Source organism: Opisthocomus hoazin, chromosome 6, assembly GCF_030867145.1.
Source record: "Opisthocomus hoazin isolate bOpiHoa1 chromosome 6, bOpiHoa1.hap1, whole genome shotgun sequence".
NCBI lineage: Eukaryota > Metazoa > Chordata > Aves > Opisthocomiformes > Opisthocomidae > Opisthocomus > Opisthocomus hoazin.
Genome location: NC_134419.1, coordinates 3,644,645 through 3,671,914, shown reverse-complemented (window position 1 = coordinate 3,671,914; position 27,270 = coordinate 3,644,645). Strand labels below are relative to the sequence as shown.

The window sequence follows — 27,270 nt, the reverse complement described above, 5'->3', positions numbered from 1 at the left end:
CCCCGGCATGCCTGTGGGGTGAGCTGGGGCCTGGGACCTCCCGGGGGGTCCCCGGTCTGGAGGGACACCTTGGAAATGACCGAGGTGAGGACGTGCACGTACGGGCAGTAACGGCGGGGCTGTCCTTCCCCACCCCGTGGGTCTGAGCATCCCCGCTGCCTCGCGCCGGGGGACAGGCACAGGAGAGGACGCTGGTAAAGGTACAACGTGAGTTTATTTATACGTGAAGGAGGTAACTGCGTTTGGAGTTAAAGAAAGGCAGACAGACATCTGAGATGATGAATGCTTCTGACTGGAAACATGAAGAACGGAAAGGAACCGGAGCAGACGGCAGACTTCAGCGGGAAACGGAGGGCAGGGGTTGCCCTCCCCTCCCCACGCGGCCGTGGGAGCCTTATGGGTGTGAGGACACGAGGGAAGGGGGAAAGGCAGCTCAAGAGAGACTTCATCACAGTGCGAAGTGACTCACGAGCAACCAAGGTACTCCAGGATTAACTTCTGATCAGTAACAAAAAAGGAAAAGTAATTAGCTAGCTTGGGAGATTTGCTTTTCATGATGGCAAGTCGTTTTTACGGCAGTCTTCCACGCACCAGCTCAACTGGTGACGGCATCCAGGTGCACCAAAGCCTACAGAGATGCAGCAGAGCCTCACGAAAGGGCTGTTCTCAGTACACAGGAACTTAATGACAACGCAGAGATGTTTGGAAAAGCCGGGCTTGAGCCCTCCCTCCCTCTTTGCCAGCGGCAAAGGGATTTAAGAAAATAAAACCTGCCCTACGTATGATTTGAGGCGATGCTGGACCGACCCTGTGCGTGCCCGGTGGCCTGGCACCAGCCGACTCCTGGCGTGGCTTTACAGGGGAGTGGTTTGGGCGTCTGGGAGTCGAGCACGAGGGAGAGCGGAGAGCAGATGCTCGCACAAAAGGCAGCGTCGCTCCGCGGAACGCTTGGGTAACGTTAAGGCATCCTGGGACGGGAATCTGTTGGGATGCTCTCGCGCCGTGCTCGGGATCGCCCGGTCCGCCCTGCCGTGCCGGAGCATCGCCTGCGCGGCTGCACGGTGCACGGCAACGGGCTCCGCTTCCCCGTCAGCTCAGACTTAATTAGAAAAAAGAGGAGCCATATGGTAATTCCGAACAGAGGCAAAACAATGTCTGTGTGTTTGGGTCTGGTACGCTCCAATATTTTCCTAGAGCATTAATTTTTAATTCTTACATCAGACCCACAGAAGCAAACATAAATAGGATTTTATACTTTACATAATCTGTCCAGCTTGTGTTTGTTGATACATATACTGAATAATCGCTGCCTGCCACTACGCGCAGAAGAGCTAATAATAAATATTAGGACACAGACTTACAAGTTAAATGAGATACACTTAAGTAGTCGATTAAAAGGACAACCATCATCTAAGGTTACAAAAGACTAAGTAGTGCTTTTCTAATGTGCTTTTTCTCCTTCGTGTCGGTCGCTCGCCTGCCAAATCTATACCAGGAGGAGCGTGCAGGAGAGCCTGGAGTCACCAGTGGCAACGCGCACAGATTAGAGCGGCGTGAGCAGGCTTCACGAGGAGCTGGACACGGGGAACGTACGCAGGGCTCATCCCCCCGTACGTATGCAAACCCACGATATCGGCCCCGGTCGCGAGGCGGGCAGCGGGGTCGTTCCAGCAAGGAGCTGTTTGCTCCCCGCTCCCCGTCCCGGCGTCTTCACCCCGCTGGGTCACGCAGAGAGGGACGGGCTCTGCTCGGCGTGGGCTCGCAGGAGCGCGGCGATGTCCCCCCGGGCAGCGCGCTGGGCCAGCGACAGGGCCGAGTTACCGGCCTGCGGGGAAGGACGAGGAGAAGACGTGACCGCCCGAATCCCTGCATCCTGCCCCGGCCACCCCTGCAACGAGCCCAGCCCCGTGCTCAGCCTCCTCCGCTTGTCGGCCGCGGCACGGCTACGGGCGGCTGCGGGCACCCTGCCCGCTGGCCACCAGCCTGCCTCCGCGTCCCGGCGAGTGGCTGGCCAGGGCAGCTTCGCACCCAGCGATTCACCCCCAAAACCTCCCTCCCTCCGGTTCCTCCCTCGTTTGAAACGAGTCACCGGCCCGTAAACCTCCCCATGGTGTTTGGGGGCTTAACCTCACCCGCACAAAACACATCCCAGCCGCGCCTTCCCCTTGGTCCCGGTGCCGTCCCGCATGTCTTAAGTCACGTGGGACTCAGACAAGTTGTAGTTTAATTAGAAAATAGCTGCATAAACGCAGCCACGTGGCCCATCGCCGTGAGCCCATGCGGGGGGAGACTGCCACTGGCCGGCCGTGCTGCTCCCAGCCCAGCCCCGTCCCAGGCGCCCGCCCGCAGTCTGCTCTCGGAGCAGAGTTAATTGCCGCTAATTTCTTGGAGCTCTGCTTATTCCAGATGTCCAGGATTTCATCTTTTTTTTTTCAGGTTTACACCGGGTCGGGCTCTTGGCCCCGGTGCTCCTGCCCAGGCTACGGCTGGGATGCGGGATGCTGCCACAGCCACCCCATGTGTCCCCCCAGAGTATGCTCTTGGGGCAGATGCGTCTGCTCTCAAGGCAGAGTTAATTGCCGCTAATTTCTTGGAGCTCTGCTTATTCCAGATGTCCAGGATTTCATCTCTTTTTTTCAGGTTTACACCAGGTCAGGCTCTTGGCCCTGGTGCTCCTGCCCAGGCTACGGCTGGGATGCGGGATGCTGCCACGGCCACCCCACCCGCTGCACAGCAAGCACCAGAACCAGGGGTACTCAGCCAAAAGTGCTCCCTTGATTAGAAAGTGGACTGAAATATTACTTCTTCACTTAAAAACCACCGCTCGGGGTCTGCTGCCTGCAAAGCACCATCCTGCAGGAGCTTTCCCTGCCCGATGGATGCAAGGTCGTGCACGGGACCGAGCGCGGTGCCGGAGCCTCACCTTGTCCGTCAGCGCGACCTGGCAGCCGGGCTGGGCCAGGAGCAGCCTGACCATGTCGGCGTTGCCCTGCCGGCAGGCCACCATCAGGGCCGTCGTCCCCTCCTCGTCCTGCAGGTTGACGTCGGCCTGGCAGGAGAGCAGGGCTCGCACCATGTCGTCCCGCTCGTGGCTGACGCCCAGCATCAGGGCGGTCTGGCCTCCCTGCAACCGCAGAGGGAAAGGCTGAGCACCCCTCACCCGCCGGCCTCCCACCGCCCTGCTCCTTCGGACCGCGGCACCTCGTCATAATATTGAGTGTCATCACTGCGTCTATGTAATAACGTTGCATAGCATTATTGCATAGTACATATAGCATAAAAATTCGTGTTTTACATGCATATATATGCATATATGTGTATAAATTTGTATATATATGTGTATATATAATATATGCGTGTGTGTATATGCATATATATGCGTATATATACACACACATGTGTGTATATATACGCATATATATATACATATATATGTGTATATATATACGCATATATATGCATATATATATGCATATTGCATATTATTACTAAATAACACTGATGCTCTTCAGCATCAGTATATATGTGTATATATATACACATATATATGCATATTGCATATTATTACTAAATAACACTGATGCTCTTCAGCAGATACCACAAGAGATATTTGCTCCCTGGCACCACAGCCACGTGGAGGGTCTTTGCAGCAGCACGGCCAAACTGCCCAGCTCCCAGCGCGACCCCTGGACACGGGTCCCCCTGACCCTCCTGGGCACTTGAACTTCGGTCCAGACTAACTTTTACAGCTGTCTGGGAGAAGAGCTGGATGAGGGCACTGCCATCTCCGAGCCCAAAACCTGTCACTCTGATTAGCGACTGCTTGCCAGCACACCTGGGGATCCCGCTCCTCCCTGCTACCACTTCTGATTTTTTAACTTTTGAGCTCACACTAATTATTCTGCAAAACTTTCAGCCTGCTTTTTGCCTCCTCACCTGACCCAGCCCTTGCATCCCTTCGCAGGGAGCTGGTGGGCGGCCACGCTGCAATTCAGCCGAGGTTGCTTCTGTAACTTTTGGGAAGCAGCAACGCCAGCCCGATGCCTACGGCTGCACACACAGTGGAAGGAACCTGAATTCTATCCCCAACCCGAGACCTCCGTGGGGACAGGATGCTGGGGGACCTTATCCCCTCTTGCTCTGCCACAGCCTGACCTGGCACCACACAGCAACGGCCATACAGAGGAGGCTACGAGCGAGCTCGGCAGGAGCCCGCGGCCACGGCACGATCCGACGCGGGCTTTCAGAACCACGGGGACACACCTGGGCGGCTCGCAGGTTGACGTCCCCCTCCCTCAGCAGCTCCATCACCACCTCCATGTCCTCGGCCGTCTCGGCGGCCGCCAGCGGGGTGAGCATCACGGCCGTGTAGCCGGCGCGGTTCTGCAGGTCCGGACAGCAGGCGCCTGCCGGGTGACGCACGCGCAGGGGAGCGAGCCGGCCCCGCCGCGGATCCCCCGGAGGGAATGGGAAGCAAAGACAGAGTTACAAAATGCCTGGCGTCTTGTACTCCCAGAAACAGGAGTTTCCATAGTTATACAGGATGGAGATTTATCTATGTTAAATATCTCGTGAGCACAGCATCAAAGGGCCCTCGGTGCTACGCATTGCTACAGTTAATTACAGTTGTGGAGGTCAACTCCATTAACTTTGAAGACCATAACCAAAAAAAAGAGGGGGGGGGGATAATTAATGCCTTGGGCACACGGCAGTTGTGGAGCTGGGGGCTGTTTGCGCAGTGAGGGAGCAGCAGGGAGATGCCTGTCACCCAACAGCAGCGTAAATCCCTCCTGGCCCCATTCCACTCACATTTCACCTCCCGGAGCCTATCTGCAACCCCACCACGAGGAACAAGCCATGTCTAACAGGCTCGGGTCCAGCCTGGCCCGGGGACCCGGCCACCCCAGGCACGCAGCATCGGAAGGGGACAAACCACCACGGCTGCCAGTGCAACAATCTGGTTATAGATGTGTATGATAATCTGCCATTTCCCTAACATTCGGCAGATTGTCTGGCCCAGGAGAAAAGGCCAAAGGGCCTTCATTCTTGCTGAGCGCGGGTGCATTTTTCCCCCATACAAGCTCAGCTGAGATTTTTCTTTCTTTGCAATGTGAGCCACAAGTTCAATAGTTTAAAATGGAGCTTTTCCGCGGTGCTGTGGGGTTTGTGACGCTCTCCGGGGTCTGATCCTCCAGCTCCGAGCCATGATGTGGCACCTGCTGCTACAAGAAGCTGGGGGAGCCGCCCCATCCCACCGGCACTGAGGCCGTGAGACGCCCCTTGGCCACAAGGACCCTGAGCCATCGCCAAAGTCAGATTGCAAAGCCTTCAAGATGTGTCTGAGCCCCGAGGGCACTAATGAGCCTTAATGGCCCTGAGAAGCCTCAGCTGGGAACCCCCGCCCACACCCACTGGCCCAGGGCCGAGCTATGGGCGGAGGATGCTGGTCTTCAGATCAACCATGTCTCCTGGGTGGACCTTGCCCTCATGCTTGTATCTTGGATGGACATAGCCTTACACTTGTCCCTTGGATGGACTTGGCCCCATGCTTGTCTGCTGGATGGACCTTGGCCCCATGCTTGTCTCCTGGATGGGTCCCTTGCATGTAGGTTGTAGCTGGTCCCCAGCCCCACCTCTCTCCCATCTTCTGCTCCTGATTGAAATCCCTGGGAGGACCCTGGACCTCATTCGCTGTTTGCCATGTCTGGGACTGTTGATGGACCCTGGCCCTGCACACTGCAGTCAACCCCTGTGGAACCGTGCCCCACTGGAAAGACCCACACAACGTAATTCCACACCCCCACCCAACAAAAGCCACGGCTGAGCAGAGTGGCTGTTTCTACCTGTGTCTAGCAGGAGCTTTGCAATCGGGAAGTTGGAGTGGGAAACGCTGTAGTGCAGAGCCGTGTTGCCGTTCCTGTCGGCCAGGTTCACCACCATTGCCAGGAGCTCGGGCTGGGTGGCCCCCAGCGCCTTGAGATACGCTGAGACCACCTCCGGGCTGGAAGACTTGCGGCTCGACACCCGGAACCACTCCTGGCACACGGTGCTCAGGACGTGCCGCTGCAAACACCAAGGTCTCACCGTTACTCCTGGGGCAGTCATCCTGCAAACCAGTCACTGCCCCAGCTCCTCGCCCCGCGCCACTTCGTCCTGTGCTTCAGCATCGCGCAGCCGGTATTTTATTTAGCTTGTGGTTTTGGGATTACTGCTATAACTTCAGGGAGAAAGGAATTTCCTGTGGTAACTTGAATGAGTAAGCAGAGAAAGCCTTCATCTTTTTTTTTTTTTTCTTTTCCCCCTTTTCCTTTCTTTTTGGCTATTCTAAAACTGACCGAGTTCATCTCGTCCCCCCCTCCTCACAAAGCTGGCCATGGCATGGTGGGGCACAGCCCACAACGCGCCGTCACGACTATCTTATCCATTAAACGTAACAGAGAGCGGGAACCACCTCCAAAATGGGACTGAAAAATATCTGTACCAGATGCTCGTCGCTTGTGGTCCTGATTTCTGAGAGGTGCTGGCTGAGTAGCTGGCAGCCGGCAAGGAAATCTTCAGAGGGTTTGCATCTGCAAGGGAAAATACTTCTGTGAACCCATCATGGGACGGAACTTGCAGGAGGTATTGAAGCAGGAAGGAGAACATGCAGTTCAGGTCAGAATATGTTCAACACTTCGTTAAGGGCTTAACTTTACGGACACAAGTTGTCCTGTTGACTTGACACAGATTTTATGGACAAAGTTAAGCACTTAAATCAGTGTTTAAGTCCAGAGTCCCAGATGTGGGACTCCAGGTTGTGGAGTCTCCTTCTCTGGAGATATTCAAGCCCCGCCTGGACGCGGTGCTGTGCAGCCGGCTCTGGGTGACCCTGCTTTGGCAGGGGGTTGGGCTGGGTGACCCACAGAGGGCCCTTCCAACCCCGAACATTCTGTGATTCTGTGATCTGTATGGTCAAGTTCATCTGTTACAAGCATCCTTAAAGTGGGGGGGTGAATCTTATTCCACAATCTGCAAAGAACTTTACTTGAGAGGGGAAAAATGAGCTAATTCTCACCAAATATGACTCACTCTGCCTTTTCCACAGTCAAGGGCAGGGCCTGAATCAGATTCTGTAGTAACTCAAAAACTATTTAGCTCTTCAAAGCCTTTTCCCATGTCTGCGGAGGTCAGCGGCTGCCTTCCCACCGAGCAGACGAAGCCCTGACCCCAGCCCCGCAGGAGTGACCGAACGCAGTGCCATGCGCCCCGTGGCTCCAGAAACATGATGGACAGCCCCATCGCTGCCTGGTTTGCTGGTTACCTGTCCGCCTCGCGCTGAGCACAAGGCGCTGCTTCTGCCGACGGCTCCTGCGGGTCGTCGTCCTCACGTCTCTCCTGCGAGGATGTCTCCAGCGAAGCCCCCTCATTTTCACCTCCAGCTTTCACCTGTGCGGGCTCCAAATCATCAGCTCTCTCCGTCTCGCTCTCCACGTCGCCGTCCGATGGGCTGTCTTCGCAACTTGTGTCTTCGCTTGAAGTCGATTCATAGCTATTTGAGGACACCACATGTTACTCACTCCTTCCCCGTCCGCAACCACGGGGCCTGACCAAGACTCATTGAAGACACCCACTGACTCCAATGGGCCTTGGATGAAGCCCGGAATGATGCGCAAGTTAGAAGGTTAGAGCCACAGCCAGACTTGGGGTTAGTCTTTTTTTGGCTTCTTAAGCCAGCAGGAGCACGATAGAAGCAGTTAATTAGCAGCAGGCAAGGTTACTTCAGGGACTGCTCGGTTCGTTTGGAGGGATGTCCGTCGCACAAGCCCCAGCGTGGCCAGGCAAGGGCTGCGTGCTGCCTCCCTGCCGGGAGCTGTCAGCTCGCTGACGAGGAGCCGCAAGAAACGTGGACCTCACGGCATGGTGGGGCAGGTGCCATGTCGGCAACGTTGAGGATCGCTAGGCAAAAACTGCGCTTGCAGCTCCAGCACGGACCCGAGTCCACTGTTTGAGCAGCCCCACGAGAGAGACCTCTCTTCTGGTTGTCCAAAAGCATTACTAACAGCAACATCTTCCACGAGACAGAACATTTCACTCTGACGGATCCCGAAACTTTCCTCAACTAGCTGAGATTCCTCTACTTGCTACAAGTTGTACCCATCTCAGCGACTATTGGTAGAAGCAGCTCTACACAACGGGAGTGAGTAACACCAATGAACCCAACAGCAGTAGCCACCGAGCTGGGAAGTCAGAGAAGTGTACGTCAGCAGAAACCAGCACCCAAACTTGCACGCCTACAGCTCTTTGCACAGCGAAGGGACGGTGCAACGTGTCCTGCCCTCCTCCTGCCAGCACGCGTAGTCCTCGGTAGGAGACGTGCCAGTGCTCCTCCTAGAGATGCACCTATAGCACGCGGTGGTGTATCTAGCCAGCTCAAAGGCCAAAAAGCGTTAGATATTGGATACACAGGGAACAGCGTGTTGGAGCACTACCTAAAATACATCTCCTTCACCCCGAGGTAATTCCTTATTTACTGAAACAGCCTTTCCTCAGTCCCTGAACCAACTTCTGTTGGCCTCTGCTGGAGCGTGGAGGCAGGCTAGTGGCAGCATGCCCACCCAGGCAACGCCGACCTCTTCCAAAACCCACCAAAGTGAGCAGGAATCTTCCCACGGCCCCAGCTGGGTCCTGGATGAAGCCCCAAAAGATGCGTGCAGAGAGTGTCAGTCCCCGGGGCGTCCCTCGCTGCCCTGAAAACACCAACATCTTTTCTACAGGGTTACTTACAGGTTATCAGTGCTGGATTAAAGAAGGGAGAAAAGAGGCTCCATTTCAAATGGCCTTTTAATCAAGAGGTTCGGAGGGGAAAAGAAGGGAAAAAAAAAGAATTTCTTCAGCGATACAGAGGACATCAAGTGTTAACAGGCAGTTTTATCTTCTGAACGGATGCTTACCCACCATTTACCCCAACAAACTGGAGATTCTTTTTGGTCCCATTGCCTCCTGCATGGAAACCATAACCTTTCTTTTTCATGATAGATTTAAGACTTGTGGTTGGAGAGATTTCTAGCAAAACACAAAATAATAGATTAATTAAGCAGATGTGCCACAATTATCAATTCTTATTCCCAACCTCCAGCAACAAACTACAAATTGTAACCCTAAGCATCTTACTTCATCTTAGGAGATGCTTTTTATGTCTTGCAAAACTACTGATGCGCCTGGCCACAACCTGACCCTGCCCTGCCACCTTTAAAATTCGGCTCTCAAACATCTCCAAGTGGGTGGGAATATAAAGATAGCGACTGGGAATTATATATGCCTCCTATGAATATAAGTAGGTTTTACTTTTGCAATAATGTTTTCTTTTTTATTTTTTCCAATACTAATGTATTGGAAATCCCTTATATAAATCTCCTATAATACTACATGGATGAGTCTTTCCATCGGAGTTTGAACAGTCTCACTACGTATTGCTTTTAAGTAATAGGTCACTTCTCTATTTGCAAGCCGCTCCCGACAGTGAAGAGGCAGCCTTTGGTGCTGGATTCTTCTCTTCACATGAGCTAACATTATCTGAGACGACGGGCTGTGAGTGGGGACAGGTCTTCTCCCAGCCTGGTTGCTCGGTTAGTTGAATTGGTTTTGGTTCTGGTGAACTCCCTGCTGATTTACCCCAGAGGAGCAGCAGTCTCATATTCTTGCAAATTGAGATTTCCAATCCAATTAAGAAAAATGGCTATTTGATGGAATAGCCACTAGTACGGCCACTTTTGGAAGCTGATCCTGCATGTAACTGAGCCGCAGCTTTATCAGCTCCTATATCATTTTGTTTGCTCTTTTAATTTAAGATCACATAGCTTATGATGTGCAGAAATTTGCCTTTCTCACACATGTTTAAGAGGGGCTATTCCTGATCTGACTGATACTGATTATACCACCACATCACTCCTGCTCAACGCTTCAATAAATGGGAAGAGAGTTGGCCCGGAGACGCTGAAACCTATGCCAAAATTATTTACCCAACTGTTGATAGTGTGTGTTCGAATTCTCCTTATCCGCAGGCCCTTGCGTAGAGTAGGCAGACAGCAACGAGTTTAAGGAATTAACTAATTGGTTCTGAATGGAGCTGAGCTTGGAGGCCGGCTGCTTAATAGCGCTCGCTAACTCGGGGTAGCCGTGCTCCAAACACAGCCACTGCTCCTGCAAAAGCTCCTGGATTTTTTTTACGTATTGGCCGATGGGGTCAACAGCAGGGAGATCCTCGTGGTCAGGGGGACCTTCCCCTTCCAGCCCATCTCGAGGTTTGTCTTCGCCAAAGCCTGCCTTGTTTTCTCCTGTGTTTGAGCCAATTCTTGTTCCTCGATAGCCTTCTGCAGTCACCGCGCGAGCAGCCAGATTCTGGGTGTCGTAGTTGTTCCTGTGATTTTGATTGTCATCGCCGAGGTGCTCATCGATCTTCAGCTGGGTGAAGCACGGTGCTTGAAGGCCAGCTTCAACGTCGGCTTCACCAGAATGTCCGGGTCCGGTGCGAGTGTCTGCCAGTCCCTGATCTCTCACCGTCGCCTGCACGTTCACGTTGTCTGCTCTGCGGACGCCGCATCCTACGGATTTGGTGGAGACTGGGATATTTACATTGATGCCTTTATCATGGGCTTGCTTGGCCCCAGACACCTGCGAGAGGTCGGTGTTCACCGCAGCATCGTAGCACTGCAAAGCCTCCCCGCTCCGCCGGGACGGTGGCTTGGCCTCTGTGGTGTCTTCCCGGCACAGCTTCTCTTCCAGCCGAGCTTTGGAGCTGGCCAGTAACTTGATGCTTTTCTCCTTCTCCTTGATCTCGTGATCCTGCTGCTCCAGCACCGCCCTGACCTGCTCGAGCTCTTCTTTCTTCTTGCCCAGCTGCTCCTCCAGAGCAGCGATCTGCTGTTTCAGCGCGGCAACCCCACCGGGCTCTCCAGCATCACCAGCCCGAGGACCGCAGCTCTCCATGCTCTCTCCAGCCCGGACGCTGCTCTCCTCACCTCTCTCCGGCACGCTCGGAGCTGTTTCACTCACGCTTAACTCCCACGCCCCAGGGTTCGTGTCCTCCCCTGCGAGCTGGAGGGCACCCGGCGAGGCCGCTTCGCCCCCGGCCGAGGCGGAGCGACCGCCGGCGTCGGCGGCATCGCCCTCCTCGCCCCCGCTCTCCATCACCACCTGCAGCTGCGACGCCGCGGGATGCTGGCTCTGCCACGGGGGCTGCGTCTGCTCCAGGGAGGCAGCACCCGGCTCCAGGCGGGGATCCACCACGACGCCGTCGGAGCCGGGTGAACGTGGCGAAGGGCGAGACGTGCCTCCGGAGCCGCTCTGCTCGTGGCAGTGCTGGGGGGGTGGCCGGAGGGGCGAGGGCACCCGTCCATCCCCGGGCGAAGCCTGGCCGGGCGGCAGGGCGGCCGGCATGCTGGAGGCCCGCAGCAGCTGCGGCCGACCCCGAAGCTCGCCCTCCGGCCGCCCCAGCTCCGCCTGCCGCCGCGTCTCCGCCAAAAGGGCTTTCCTCCGGTAACTCGGCTCGTCGGCTGCTGGAAAGGCCAGCTCGCTGGGCAGGAGGGGACGGGGGGTCTCCTCCGCCCCCAGGGACGCCTTTCGCTGGGGGAAGGAGCAGGTCGCCGTCCAGCTCTTGCTGGGAGCGGAGGTGCAGCCGCGGGAGCCGTTCTCGGGAAGGCTGAAGTTTCGGGGCAGGGTGCTGAATTTCGGCTGCTTGGCTTTGCGGTGGATGTGAACCCTTCTGATGGTGTTGCCTTTCTCGATGTCGTCCACGTACTTCAGGAAGTCCAGGTCCAGGTGGAAGCCATACGGCGTCTCCAGGGAGTAGGGGAGGCTGCGGGGCTGCTCCCTCTCCCCGTCGGGTTTGGCTGGCTGGCTGGCTGCTGAAACAACCCAACAAAAGAAAGAAAAAAAATTATTGAGTTCCGAAGACAACAAAAAAAAATTAACAAAAAGCATGTTTAGAGCAGGGGGGAAATGTTACCGCGTTTTTTCATCTCAGTTTCAGGCAGGTTGGTGGTGAAGCTGCGCAGAGATGCAGCAACACCTGAAAAGGTCCGCTCCGTTTTTCCGGAGCTGAATCACATAATTGTTGCACTGAGGAAGCCGAAAATTTGCTGAAATTGTGGCTTTAATTGGCAATTAAGCAAACAGCAGGTTTTGCAGGCAGAGCTACGTGTCTGTGTATGAACAAAAGGCTGCCCGATGTATAATAAATCCAGCTCAAAAGGAGGAGGTGGAACCAATCTGCGACAATTCCATTTTTCAAGGCTTTTGGTTTGATTTTAGCTTTTCAGCGGCTTAAGTAGTGCCGTGCACGCCAAGCAGGAAAATCACTGCATCGTTTCATCTGCAAACACCAGGTCACAAATTACTCCTTGGAAATGATGAAGACAGCACCGGGCAGAGGCCGGGCGCAGCGGGCGCCAGCCGGGGCTGCCTCACACAGCCGCATCCATGCGGAACACGTGCCGCCCAAGGTGACCGGCTGCACGGCACCCAGCACGGCTTCTCACTGAGGAGAGCGGCCACGGAGCGCGGGACACTGTGTCTGCCCGCCCAGCCGTCGCAGGCGAACGGCAGCGCAGCCCGAGCCTCCTGGCTTATTACAACTTCATACAGCCAGAGCCAGCCTGCAAAAAATTCCCAGCCCCCAAATTTGAGCGGGTTAAATAGTTTTTGAGGGTTTAAATAGTTCAGCCCCTGCCTCATTGCTCATTTTCGTTTACGCGGCCAGTCCTTGACATCACGGAGGCTTGGGCTGCTTTGCACCTCTGAGCAAACCAGCCCGTGCTCTGCGAGGACAGAATCACAGAATCACAGAATGTCAGCGGTTGGCAGGGACCTCTGTGGGTCACCCAGTCCAACCCCCTGCCCAAGCAGGGTCACCCACAGCAGGCTGCACAGCACCGCGTCCAGGCGGGTCTGGAATATCTCCAGAGAAGGAGACTCCACAGCCTCCCTGGGCAGCCTGGGCCAGGGCTCCATCACCCTCAGAGGGAAGAAGTTCTTCCTCATGTTCAGATGGAACTTCCTCTGCTTCAGTTTGTGCCCGTTGCCCCTTGTCCTGTCACTGGGCACCACTGAAAAGAGTCTGGCCCCATCCTCCTGACACCCACCCTGCAGATATTTAGAGGCATTTCTAAGGTCCCCTCTCAGCCTTCTCTTCTCCAGGCTGAACAAGCCCAGCTCCCTCAGCCTCTCCTCGTAGGAGAGATGCTCCAGTCCCCTCACCATCCTCGTAGCCCTCCACTGGACTCTCTCCAGTAGCTCCTCATCTTTCTTGAACTGGGGATCCCAGAACTGGACACAGTACTCCAGATGAGGCCTCACCACGGCAATGCAGAGGGGAAGGAGAACCTGCCTCGGACAAGGAGGAGCAGCTCGGCCGGGAGAAGCCAGGTTTCACGGCTGCTCCACCTGTCTCCATCCCGGTGCAGCGGCTGCGCGGGGACCAGGAGAATTTGGCAGGGCTTTGGGTGCCGCTCGTCACAGAGCATCACCGAGGTGCAGCCGCCTTTCTGATGGGAAGCAGCACGTGAAAGCCAGTGGAACGGCTGAGGGAAAACGTCATGCAGGGTAAGACGGCACACGGGCAAAGCCCGGCTGGTGGGAGCAGAGATCTGTCCTGCCTGCGCACCGCAGAGGACGGGAGGACAAATACGTGCTGGGCTGAGAGCTGTGACCATCGTTTTGCTGCGGTTTAGGAGGTCTGCATAATACATGAATGATGCATTTTTCATCTCCTGGCCCTACCGCCTATCTATAGAAAACAGGTTGCTTGCAGTATTTTTGGTAAGGAAATTACTTCAGGGGCTGGTTGGGTTTGGTTTTTTTTCAAGAAATAAATGAGCAAACAAACATCCCGCACCCTCCGTACCATCTGGCTGCTCCATGGTGTGGTCCGACCTGGCCGTCAGTCAAGCATCCTCTGACAAGCTAGGGCAGATGAGTCGCTTCACCCTTGAAAAAAAAGAAGAAACAGATACTTTTAATTTAACAAACAGCTCCAACATTTGAACTTCACCTCTCCTTAAAGCCTCAAACCTCTTCACAGGCCACCCCCCCTCTCCTTCCCCACACCCAGCTGTGCCTGCGAAGCACTCTCAGGCTGCTCCAATCAATAGATCCTCTTCCAGTGGCGACAACTCGTGCTGCACGGACGCATCCCAGGCCGCTGGTTCTGCTAAAACATCCCCTGCCTTACCGGTGGTTCTGACTGCAAATGAGGAAAGACAGACATTGGGGATCATTTCTGTCGGGCTTGAGATGGATGGCACAAGGGCTCTTCGCTGGCTCCTGTCAGCTGGGTAGATCCAGCGTAATAGAACATCTCTGAAAACAGCAAGGGACGTAAACTATACACAGAAATGACTGGTTTGTCACCTTTTTTTCTTCTTAATGCATAATAACCAAAGATTCAAAATTTATGTTAAACCTTATTCAAGCTAACCCCGGTATTTCAGAGCACATCCAGACTGTCCTAAAGAACCTTCACCAAATTGCACTAAAATGCAGACAAATTGCTTTCATAGAATCACAGAATCACAGAATGGTAGGGGTTGGCAGGGACCTCTGTGGGTCACCCAGCCCAACCCCCTGCCCAAGCAGGGTCACCCAGAGCAGGCTGCACAGGACCTTGTCCAGGCGGGTCTTGAATATCTCCAGAGAAAGAGACTCCACAACCTCCCTGGGCAGCCTGTGCCAGGGCTCCATCACCCTCAGAGGGAAGAAGTTCTTCCTCGTGTTCAGACGGAACTTCCTGTGCCTCAGTTTGTGCCCGTTGCCCCTTGTCCTGTCGCTGGGCACCACTGGAAAGAGTCTGGCCCTGTCCTCCTGACACCCACCCTGAAGATATTTGTAAGCATTTATAAGGTCCCCTCTCAGCCTTCTCTTCTCCAGGCTGAACAAGCCCAGCTCCCTCAGCCTCTCCTCGTAGGAGAGATGTTCATATGAGGGAAGATCTTCAGGTGGAGATCTACCACAGCCTACATCGATCTTCACATCCAGCCTGATATGTATGGCCCTCCAGCTCTTTCTCATCATGTGGACACGAGTGAGACCCTCCTGGAGTGTGACAGGAGATTAAGGCTGGGAACAACCAAGAAAAGTCCTGGGTGAAGCTTCTCTCCTCCAGGCCCTTTAGAAAGACATGGCCAGGAGGCTGGCAAGGGCGAAGGAGGTCGAGGCAGTTGGACATCACTGCCAGAGGCTTCCAGACTCGCTCAGATTGCTCAGAGTGAGAAGGTCTGTCTTTTTAACTCCTGCTACGGGGGGATAAAGTGGAGGGGTTCTTGGAGAGTAGGTTGCATGTTTAGGATTTTCCTTCAAGCATCTAATTTGGTTCCTGGCCAGAGATGGTCCCACAGCAGCTTATCGGCCAAGACAACTGGACGTGCAGTACAGATTAGGATAGAGAGAGTACAGAGGCGTTGCTGTTGTTCTGTTCTAGAACCACTGACATGACATGGTTTAACAACAACAAGGACCAGCAGGAAAACGAAGCCAAACCCTGCTGTATTGCTATCACAGTACTTTGAAAGATCAAAACCTTTTCAAGAAACAATTATTTTGCCATTCGGGCAGACAAGTTTATTGTCAACGTCTAGCCCTGATGAAAAGCCATGAGGTTCCCAACCCAAGAAGACCACCAAAACTCTCAAAGGTGCCTCCAGGGTTGGTACCTCCCCAGTGCTCGTGCGGCCGGACGGTAACATTGATGCCCGCCCAAGACCATGTGAGCTTCTGAGACACCTTGACCAGCGGCCTCCTGACCTGCTCTCCAATTAACCGCACTTCGTCTATAAAGGGCAATCTCTTCTGTCTCCTCCTGCCAATAAAAGCATGTGCCAAAATGAACGCTAGCCTCTTTCTCCATTTTTTTTTTTTCTAATTTTCCAATTACAGTCAATTACAGAGCACTTACGGATCCCAGCTACAGTCTGACCAGCCACGCTTCACTCCTCCAGGTCATTTATTTAGAGGGGCTGGGGGGAAAGCCAGCGAATAGGACACTTTTTAATATCTAGACAATTACATCTAATCGGTTCGTTTATGAGCTGGCTGGGTCCCAGCTCCGCAGCCCAAATTGATACTACGGCTTTTCTCTTTTGACCAATCTACTTCAAAATCGCCTCGTAAAAGGATGCTGAATGTACCCCACCAGCTTGCTGATGTTCTCCCGTCCCCCTGGGGCAGCTCAGGCGCGGGGCGGACGGCTTCGAGCCAAACCCGCGGCTCCCTGGACCCCACGGGTGCTGTCCCACGCCTGTCCCTCATCAAAATGAGATGAAAAAAGCGAAGCGATCGGCCAGAAGCAGCCTGCCCGTACGCCCAGGGTCTGGCCCACAATTTTAGGTGGGTCTCCATCCTGCAAATACCTGTCCCGCTCACCCTCTGTCGGGTTTTGGATTTGTTGAGCCTTCCCCTATTGCATAAAATTGAAGAATATTTATTCTCCTCTCCAGGCAGGCGACCCTGCCACGCGCGCAGCATTGCTGATTTTTACCTTGAATGAAATTACACCGCTTTTCTCAGGGCAGGAATAAAAATATACGGAAACAGAAATAAAGAAGGCAAATATATGAGGAGGCAACAGCCCAGAGTGCAGCGGTTTCATTCCCTGGGGCAGCCCGTTCGCAGGGACAAGGTTCTGTCTTTTTAACGAGCCTGTCTCAAACCCCAGCTCCTTCCAGTCACGTTTAACCCTTCTTTTACTCTGTCCCGCTTGCCAGGCAAGGTAAGCGCCCGCCCGCTCCCCCACCCACCCACCAGCAGCAGGGAGAGCAGCATCACACCCCGGAAGATTGAAAGAACAAATTAACCGAACCACAAAGACAAATAAACAAGAATTTCACCCTCCGAGAGCGTCTCGCTAGTCATTTCAAACTGGAAGCGTTTAACCCCGTGCCTATAAATGAGAAGATAATTCCTCCCCGCTGAGCAGCGCGTTAGCGGTGTCTCGCTAGCTGTAACACAACGTTTTTCTGAGCCCTGCCTGCCGTGTTCTCCTGCACTGCAGCACTGGCTTTAGCACTTTGCGATGAAAGGGAGAAGCACCGTTAGCAGAGCATCCCGCCGCGTCACCTTCTCACGCTTCCACCTGCAAGCCCGTCGGGGAGCAGCAGCGCTTGCCTCCCTCAAAAGCATCCTTCTCCCGTGCCAAGAGCTGGCAGCGAAGGGTTCGGAGCAGCAAAACGTGCCTTTTCCAGTTGTTAAAAAGTTGGCCAGCTGAGCAGTGACCTTGCTTGGAAAGCAAACGCAAGTTTAAAGCAAGGAGCGTAAAAGAGGGATTAATTTTCTACCGAAGCAGCCCACCGCTCCCGTATGACCTTCCTGAGGACCGCTTAAGCCTGCTGTAAAAACGAGTTACTTTCCACAGCACAGATAACTTTTCCATAACACACAAAACGCCGAGCGATCCCTGGCTCATCGGGAAAGATTATTGAAAAGACAGCCAACAATTAACGACGCGGTTCTCGTTATACCTGACGCTGCAGCCTGCCGCCGGAGCTCGCCCTCCGCATGCCGCACCTCCCCGCCTGGACGCATTAGGGATTCTGCTGAGCGCCTCTCCCAGGGACACGCCAGCGGCCGCCGCGATTAAAAGGCGGCATCTTTAGCAGAAGCCGCAGAAGGTCTCAAGGTCCGTAATTAATCCTGCCGAAGCCCCGTTCCCACGCGCGGAGCAGGAACAGCCCCTCGGCCCTTTACCCTTCTCGCCACGGCCCCTCGCGTCGCTCCCATCCCTCCGCCGCGTCCCCGGGAGACGCTGAACGGGACGAGGTGACGGCGGGAACGCGGCTGTGCGGAACCGCGGCACAGCCGGAGCACGCCTGACCCGCCGTGCCGTGCCGTGGCCGCTGCCAGGGATGGGCAGCCCCCAGGCTCTCGTGGGTGCTGGTGGCACTCCCCAAATTAAACGCTCCAGCCTTTCGCGGCGGGGTTATCACTGCAAACTTCAAACCCGAGGCACGGGGAGCGGAGACGGCGTGAGTCGGTGCGGCTCGGTGATGGGCAGAGCGCCCGTCCCAAGCCCCTATGCTGGGGCTGCTGCCGGGCATCCCGGGTTGCTGCACCCCTGGGCTGGCAACAGGGGAAAAAACCCCTCAGCCCCCGCACCGAGCTTGCCACCACCCCACATCCGCAAAGGCAGAGGGGTTCAGCCCCCCCCGGCTCCCCGCAGCCAGGCTGCGAACCTCTCCCAGGGCCGGGAAAGCAAATCCTGGGAAGCAGAGGCATCCCACCGGGACCCGGGGGCTCTCCTGGGGCCTTTCGCTGGGGACTCGCGTCCCGGAGCAGCGCCAGCACCTTTCCCACCGCTACCAAAATGCTCTCGTTAGCAGGGAAAACCACATTTCTCTCCACTCTCTGTCCGCAGAGCAGAGCTGCTGGCATTCCGGCAGGCTCACCGCGCTCCGGCGACTACTTCAACGTGCCTTGAACGGACGAAGTTTGAGGAAAAGCAGAAAAGTTTTGCCTTTGCGGGAAGCGAAACAGCCCGGACACGCACAGAACCAGCAGCAGTTCGTCCCTGCTGGCGCTTCCCTGGGCGCAGACGGGTTAACTTCCTCCCCGAGGAATGAAAAATAACCCCCCCTCCGTCTCAGCAGCCGGCTAAATGCCGCCTTTCCCATTAAATTCCGCCTTTCCCAGGCGGCTGCAGCATCCCACACCACTTTCTGCCTTCACGAGCCCTTGCTGTGCTCAGGGTTCACAACAAACCCCAGAGCACGCTGGCTGATTTTCTGCCCAGTTCTTCTGGTTTCGTTCCGCCTCTGCATCTTTTCGGAGCGTATTCGGTCGCTCATGTTCTCTAGACAAACCAGCACGATGGGAAAAATATACGTATTTCTATACGGCGCTGATATTAAAGTAAGCCGAAAGGAATTATTTCGTTTTCCCACTGGAAAGACCCAGCAGGAAGCTTTTATTTGGAGCACTTCCTTCTTGCGATCGCACACATAAATCCTACATTTTTTCCCAGTCGTAATCCCCGAGGGCCTGAAGAACGTCTTCAAGTTCGTGTCCCCCTAAATAACCTCCGAATTAGGAACTATGAACAGATGGGAGTGAAAACACGCAAATTAATTATGGGTGGGTGCTTGATGGGGCTACGACTCCGCTTCGCCCAGGGTGGGAAATGGGGAAGGGTTTCACCTGGGCACGGCTCGAGGTCCTGCGGCAAGCGCCAGGACTGAGGTCATGCCCTGAAACTGCTGCTGCAGGGGTGGATTCTGCTTTGCAGGCTGCTCCCACGGATGATGGGAAACAGACGGCCACGGAACGGCTCGAAAGCCGTCCCGCCGCTCCCTGCCCGTCCCCACCACGGCCACCGCCGCCGCCTCGGATGCTCGCAGGGCCGATGGGCACAGCGGCCGCCAGCCCTCCCCTCCCCAGGCAGAATCCCTGCAGGAGAGCAGGTCTGGGCTTCACCCCCCGCTCCCCACCACCGCAGAGACCCACACGGACCCACAGCCGGAGGTCACCCACGGCACCCAAAGGGTTACACCCAAACCTGCTCCACCCGGGCGGTCGCTGGATTGCACAACCAGCCCGGCTATTACCGCCGGTGGACATACCAGGAATAAATGTAGCCTCTCGGGGAATATTTGTTGTACGGATTTTTCAATTCTGTTTTCAGCTCAAAGGAAGAAAAATAACCCATTTCCAGTCTGCCGGGGACACCCACCCGGGTGGGATCCCCGTTGCGCGGGGTGGGCTGTGATCGGCTGCCGGCTGGCACAGCCACCGGAAGGAGTTTCCTTCCCGACGGAAAACAAGAATTTCGAAAACTTTGTGGGATTAAATAAATAAGTAAACAAAAGCAGTTTAAAGTCCCGGTTTGCACTGCAAGCAGTTGCCATGAGGTTTTTCCGAAGTGAGAGCAAACAGGGTTTCTGCTGCAGGAGCTCTGCGTCCCGGGAGCCCACCAGCCACCCTCCTGGGTGCCCCGGCATCGTCCCACCATCGCTGCCAGCAGCCCCGCGCCCAGGGCATCCCTCGGAGAGGGCAGCTGGGACCGGGCTGTGGGCACACGCTGGGCTGGTCCGTGCCGCCCGTCGGGGTGCAGGAGACAGCTGAGCTCACCCAGAACTGAAGCGGGGAGACCAGATGATGCCTGAGCTGCTGCACACCCACCAGGGGTTTAACAAGCTCAGCGTGACCCGGCCGTGAGCGCTCACAGCCCTTACGGCAGCCGTACCCAGGGCTGCATCCCCAGCAGCGTGGGCATGGGGCGAGGGGGGGGATTCTGCCCCTCTGCCCCGCTCTGCTGAGACCCCCCGGGAGTCCTGCGTCCAGCTCTGGAGACCTCAGCACAGGACAGAGCTGGAGCTGTGGGAGCGGGGCCAGAGGAGGCCACAGCCATGATCTGAGGGCTGGAACCCCTCTGCTGGGAGAAAAGGCTGGGAGAGCTGGGGCTGGGCAGCCTGGCGAGGAGAAGGTTGCAGGGAGACCTGAGAGAAGCTGCCAGGGCCTGGAGGGGCTGCGAGAGAGCTGGAGAGGGGCTGGGACAAGGGCATGGGGTGACAGGACAAGGGGTGATGGCTTCAAGCTGAGAGAGGGGAGATTTAGGTTAGATATAAGGAGGGAATTCTTCACTCTGAGGGTGGTGAGGCCCTGGCCCAGGCTGCCCAGAGAAGCTGTGGCTGCCCCCTCCCTGGCAGTGCTCAAGGGACTCTGAGCACCCTGGGCTGGTGGAAGGGGTCCCTGCCACGGCAGGGGGGTTGGAACTGGATGAGCTTTCAGGTCCCTTCCAACACGGAGCACTGTTCTGTGACCCTACGGTCACATTCAGGACAGCGAGCTGGATCCCCCGCAGCCCGGCGTCTCCCCGCAGCCCCGCACGGCTCGGCGCTGGCTGGGCAGGCGTCCCTCCGCGCTGGTCACCCGACCGCGCGCGCCCAAGCCGAGCGGGGTTCGACTTGGGGATGCCAAACCAGGCACCGCACGGGACAGGCGGAGGCGGCAGGTAAAAAGGTAGGGCGAGAAAAGGGACACAAACCTTTACACCCCTCTGAAAGCGAAACGCCGCGTAGTCCAGATGCCTGCTTAAAATTCCCCCTCCGTCCCGCGGCCAGCGGCCGGCTTTGGGCAGCGGGTACCCTGCCATGCCAGCCCCGCCATTTTATCGCACCCCAGGCTGACGCTCCCTCGGCTGCTGCCCGCCCGGGGGCTTCTCCAGCGGAGAGCTGGGAGCTGGAAGCGGTTTGTGAGTGCTCGAGAGGGACGAGCTCCCTCTGCAAGCCATCAGCTCGTGGTGGCACCGACGGGGAGGCTCAGGCTGGCCTCCCACCTTCTGCCATGGAGAGCCGCGGGCTCACAAATCTGAATAATTAACCCAGTGCCACTTCATAAAGAAGACGATCGCTTTCGGCGTAGATGTGCAACCCTCGGCGGCCGGCGGTACTTAAACAGCCATTTCAGGCACCTTTTCAACCAGCAGTAATAAAGTCGTGCGGATGCTGAGTTTATTAAAGCTGCTTATTGCTGTTTAATAAATGTCGCGAGCTTCCTGCCAGCATTTCCATTAGAGACGGGTCAGGACGAGACCTGGAGGCATCCGGTATCCGAACTCTCGCCGTCTTTTATAGCTCACCGGGAGGGGAAAGCGATCACGCTCATCCCCTCCTCTGATAACCTCTCTCCAACTGACCTTCAGCTCGTTCCAGCCACGGACTTGGAAAAGCTTTGGTCGATTCACAGAATCACAGAATCAAAGAATCACAGAATGTCAGGGGTTGGAAGGGACCTCTGTGGGTCATCTAGTCCAACCCCCTGCCCAAGCAGGGTCACCTACAGCAGGCTGCACAGGACCGCGTCCAGGTGGGTCTTGAATATCTCCAGAGAAGGAGACTCCACAGCCTTCCTGGGCAGCCTGGGCCAGGGCTCCGTCACCCTCAGAGGGAAGAAGTTCTTCCTCATGTTCAGATGGAACTTCCTCTGCTTCAGTTTGTGCCCATTGCCCCTTGTCCTGTCGCTGGGCACCACTGAAAAGAGCTTGGCCCCATCCTCCTGACGCCCACCCTTCAGATATTTATAAGCACATATTAGGTCCCCTCTCAGCCTTCTCTTCTCCAGGCTGAACAAGCCCAGCTCCCTCAGCCTCCCCTCATAGGAGAGATGTTCCAGTCCCCTCACCATCCTTGTAGCCCTCCGCTGGACTCTCTCCAGATTCTCATGATTTTAGCCCATGAGGGAGCTCGTCCCTCTCGAGCACTCACAAAACCATGATGTTTTTCCCTAAAGTCTCCTTTCCCAGACCCAGGCAATGGGAAAAAACTCCTGAAGCCATGAATCGAAAGCACTCCACAGTCAGCAGGCAGGCAAGAAGCTGAAGCACCTCATTTCTAATGTTTACTCTTTTTGCCTCAAACCCACAAGTTTGGGGAGGGAAACCAATGGAGCTCTCCTTCGGCGTCTGGTCTCTCCCAGGCTGCTGTTTTCCATCTCCTTGACCTTGGGACGAGTCACGCTTTGCTGCCATGATACTGGATAACTTCCATGTGGTCAAAGAAGCTGGCAGCAACTTTCTGACCACGGGGCGGTCCTTGGCTTGGCCAGGGCTTGATGCATTCTTGGGGCTCCTGTGCTTGTCCCACTCAAGAACCTGAGCTTTGGCCCAAGCTGGGCTGGAAATCTCTCCATTTCCTAAGGAAAACCAGGATCCTCTGGGTGTTTTCGGAAGCTGCATGTGGAGGGGAAACATCAAACCAAGGTGCTCCTGCTTGCTGGAAAAGACTCTTCCACCTTGCTCTTGCTCAGCTGCTGGGTGGGACATGAGATGGAGGGGGAAGGGGGAAGGGGGAAGGAAGGGAAAGGGAAAGGGAAAGGGAAAGGGAAAGGGAAAGGGAAAGGGAAAGGGAAAGGGAAAGGGAAAGGGAAAGGGAAAGGGAAAGGGAAAGGGAAAGGGAAAGGGAAAGGGAAAGGGAAGGTGGTGTGCCATGTCCGATCCCCTCGGTGCTTACCGAGAGATGACACGCTGGAGCTTGTGGAACTGCAGAAACCCACCCTGACACACAAACGGGGCTTCCTGCACCCACCAGCCTGACAAATCTCCAAAAAGTGCATTTGTGGTCGTGAAAGCCGACTGGCGATCCCACCTCTGTCCTGCCTCACCCCGGTGAAGGTCCTGTCATGAACACAGGTCCTCTGACACTGGAAGTGGGATTTTGGGGTGTTTTCAGGAAAGAATCACAGAATAGAATCACAGAATAGTAGTAGGGGTTGGAAGGGACCTCTGTGGGTCATCTAGTCCAACCCTCCTGCCGAAGCAGGGTCACCTACAGCAGGCTGCACAGCACCACGTCCAGGCGGGTCTTTAATATCTCCAGAGAAGGAGACTCCACAACCTCCCTGGGCAGCCTGGGCCAGTGCTCCGTCACCCTCAGAGGGAAGAAGTTCTTCCTCATGTTCAGACGGAACTTCCTGTGCCTCAGTTTGTGCCCATTGCCCCTTGTCCTGTCACTGGACACCACTGAAAAGAGCTTGACCCCATCCTCCTGACACCCACCCTTCAGATATTTATAAGCATTTATTAGGTCCCCTCTCAGCCTTCTCTTCTTCAGGCTGAACAAGCCCAGCTCCCTCAGCCTCTCCTCGTAGGAGAGATGCTCCAGTCCCCTAATCATCCTTGTAGCCCTCCGCTGGACGCTCTCCAGTAGCTCTTCATCTTTGTTGAACTGGGGAGCCCAGAACTGGACACAGTACTCCAGATGGGGCCTCACCAGGGCAGTGTAGAGGGGAAGGAGAACCTCCCTCGTCCTGCTGGCCACACTCTTCTTGATGCACCCCAGGATTCCATTGGCTTTCTTGGCCCGATTCTCTGCGTGCCTATTTTTTTGCCTCTTCCCTGGGCAACCACTGCAGTGCCCCACAGAGACACGGGGCCATTTTATACCAATTTCTGGCCTGATTCGACAAGACTTGAATTGACCACGCTCATGACAGGTTTTAAAACCTCTTCAAACAGGAATATTTATTTTTTGGGCTACCTGAAAGCACTCTCCACGTTGATTGGGACCGCGGGGGGGATGGACGTGCTGCCTTCCTCCTCTGCCAGCGATTTCCACGTGGATGCCGGGAGCACAGCAGCCGCGCTTCCCACCCGTGCACCCGGGTTACAGGGAAGGCTTAGGAAATGGGGCTTTTCCCCCACTTTTTTGCCCAAGCTCAGGCTGCCCGTTGCTGACGTGTTTTCCACTGTCTCGCTTGCGCTGAGGCTCACGTTCGTCCCTGATGGACGGAGCAACTGGCTGCAATGATGAACTGAAGATAATCACACTTGGAAGATGGGAGCCACTGTGTGCAGGTGGGTTTGTCGCTGTGTTTTATGTTTCTAACTCCACCAAATTGTCCACTTTGGCAGTATGTTATTATAATAATGACAAGAACTGCTTTTTCATGTGCTGTTTGAACCCTGGGATGGGCAGGACTTGAGGCTTCCCGAGGCACAACGCCGGAAATATTAATTCCACTGAGGTCTAAAATAAATATGGCTGAAGAAGGAGCTCTCTGCAGCTGGTTCCTCACCACTGCTCTCCCCCGGTGCCGGCAACCCGCGAATGTGCACGGTCGGGGATTTCTGCCCTGAGCCACGGGCTCCTCCATGCCCCTGAGCCCGGGTCGGGGCTTTATCGACCCAAATCTGCATCTCGCTGCTCTTGAGCAAGGCAGAGTCGCGTAACCCCGTCGTACAGGGCACCGAACGGAAAATACGGTAACTTACTATACCTATTCTCTTCTCTAACAAGTGGGGCCACGTTCATCCCTGGTGCTGCTCCCAAAGCTTCCCTGAAAGGACCCAAGCCTCGGTGTGCAACACCCGCTGATAAAAATGCGACTTTCAGAATATTTGGCAGCTGTAAAACCGCAGGGGGAGGGACCTGAATCGGCAACGAGCTCGTGAATGAGCTTGTGTTCATCTAACGCCGGCCATCTCGCGAACCTCAGGACTGCTCCCGATGTGAAGGATGTTTTGAGACCGAACCTCTCCCCTCCGAAACGCGCCCACGCCGAGGGACGCCGAGTTTGACGGGAAGCAACGTCGCACTCCTGCTCCGCGGCAAATAAATCCTCTTTGATGGGGGGGAGGGGGTATTTCAGATCGCTGAGGACGAAGGGAGACTTTGTGACACCGAGTTGAACGGCTCCTGTGGGAACAGGACAGCCCCAGCAGCACATGGGGGGAACGATTTCTGCACCTGGGAGACAAAACCTGCCCCATAACCAGGCTATGGGAAGGGGCTGAACGCGGCCCTGGTTTTCCTACTCACGAGCGGTTTGGAAACTGCACCGGGAGACCGACAGCGCCCACGGCAGCAACGGGCTCTCCCCCATCTCGTCTTCCAGCTGCAGGGTTATTCACACAAATCCATGAACCGAGCCCTCCTCAACCACAGATTCCCCGGCCAGGCCGCTGTTCATCAGGCTGGCTGTCATTTCGGCACATGTATTTACTTTTGAAATATTACAGTCGAAGCGACAAATAATCAATCGCAAACCCGAGGCCATGGGCTCCCTCCTCCGATTTACCATTTCAGGAATCATTTAAGAGCTCAGCTTTTTCCATTAGGCCCATCCCAAATCAAACACAAATCACCACGAAGACTGCGGAACGGGAACGAAGGCAAAGGCTGATTATTTTTTACCCTTCTCTCTTCCCTTTGCTGCCGTCGCTACCCTCACCCTGCATGTGCAAAGTTTTCAGGTGCTCACCACCTTCGTTTGGGGCACGCAGCTAAAATATTTAATTGCTGCTTTAGCCTCTGGACAAAGGAAACCTTTCCTGGGGGTGCTGCATCCCATAGCTGGGAGGAAAATGAGATGACCCCGTACAGCACAGCCCTGCTTCCACCTCTGGGTGATGAACATCAAGCCCAGAGCATCCAGACCACGACTGCCTCCGTCCCGAACTTCCTTGGACTTCCATTTGAGATTATTTCACCCGCTTTCTGCCGTCACCGATCTCCTCACGGACTGTCCAGCCACTTCTACCCAGATCTCAGGCGACGGCCACCCCGGTGCGGCAGCTCCCTGTTCACACTCCGATCTCTCCCGGAGCGGAATCCGAGCCCGGCACGTCTTTGCCTTACGCCTGCGACAAATCACAAGCCGGAGCTGATGGAAAGCACTTGCGGGGGGCACGCCTGGTCCCGGCAGAGCTGGGCTGCCTTGGCCGCTGCCGAGGGAAGGCGATGCTGCCTGCGAGGGAGAGGCACTGCCCGGCCCTTTGCTCGCTGCCAAACACGCGTTCCTTCTCCCGGCCTGCCCCAGGATGCTGAAACCCAGAGCTCAGCCTGGCCAGGCCAAAGGGACGGGGGGCTTGGGGAGCCCGACCACCAACCTCGCTAGAGACAGAAGAGAGTTACGGTGCCGGGAGCCGCTGCGTCCGGACGGCTGAAAGTCGGCAAGGGAACTGGGAAAGGCTGGAGGCAGGCGCCGGCGACCGAGCTCGGCCATGAAGGGTGGGCTGGGGCTCTCCTGACCCACATCTTCAGGGCTGGGGAGGGCTTCAGGCTGGGAAGGGCTTCAGGCTGGGGAAGGGTTCAGGCTGGGGAAGGGTTCTGGGGAGGGGTTCAGGCTGGGGAGGGGTTCAGGCTGGGGAGGGGTTCAGGCTGGGGAGGGATTCAGGCTGGGGAGGGATTCAGGCTGGGGAGGGGTTCAGGCTGGGGAGGGGTTCAGGCTGGGGAGGGATTCAGGCTGGGGAAGGGTTCAGGCTGGGGAAGGGTTCAGGCTGGGGAGGGATTCGGTCTGGGGAAGGGTTCTGGGGAGGGGTTCAGGATGGGGAAGGGTTCAGGATGGGGAAGGGTTCAGGCTGGGGAGGGATTCAGGCTGGGGAAGGGTTCAGGCTGGGGAAGGGTTCAGGCTGCGGCTTCAGGGCCAAAACGCAGCTCTGGCTGCTCTGGGGTCCCGCCGACATCCGCCACATTGCCCAGCCCGCACACGGTGACACCCGGGGGTCCCGCCACGGCTCGGAGCCCTCTTGCCCTCTCCCCGCCGCCCGGCCCCGCTCCGGGCCCCCGTCCCGCACCCGGAGGCTGCGCTGGAAGCGCTCCCGTCCCGCTCAGCCGCCCCCCGCAGCCCCCCCCGGCGCTCCCAACGCGTCCCCCGCCGCACCCCCGCGCCCACGGCCGCACCCCCCCAAAGCACCCCCGGCGCGGACGGCGGGACCTCGGCCCCCCCGCCCGGTCCCGGCCGTACCTGGGAGCTGCGGAACGATCGCGGCGCTGCCGGCGGCCCCGCTGCCTCGGCGGGCGGTGCCCGGGGGCG

At 56.1% G+C, this 27,270-nt stretch overlaps 1 protein-coding gene across 4 annotated transcripts; it reads right to left on the bottom strand.

Annotated features, from left to right (window-relative positions):
* Positions 1 to 213: 213 nt before the first annotated feature.
* KANK4 (KN motif and ankyrin repeat domains 4) lies at positions 214 to 27,270 on the bottom strand. Of its 4 annotated transcripts, none has more exons than XM_075424340.1 (10): positions 27,202 to 27,270; positions 13,880 to 13,962; positions 9,999 to 11,882; positions 8,931 to 9,042; positions 7,301 to 7,528; positions 6,482 to 6,569; positions 5,844 to 6,063; positions 4,264 to 4,406; positions 2,924 to 3,124; positions 214 to 1,825 (listed from the first exon to the last, which is right to left on the bottom strand). In XM_075424340.1, the coding sequence occupies exons 2-10, from the start codon at positions 13,893 to 13,895 to the stop codon at positions 1,724 to 1,726; spliced, it is 2,994 nt and encodes a 997-aa protein (XP_075280455.1). In that variant the 5' UTR covers positions 13,896 to 13,962; positions 27,202 to 27,270; the 3' UTR covers positions 214 to 1,723. The 4 variants fall into 4 exon arrangements, with proteins under 4 accessions (XP_075280455.1, XP_075280458.1, XP_075280457.1 ...); XM_075424343.1 differs by having other exon boundaries at positions 9,999 to 11,879; XM_075424342.1 differs by lacking the exon at positions 27,202 to 27,270 and adding an exon at positions 19,581 to 19,747.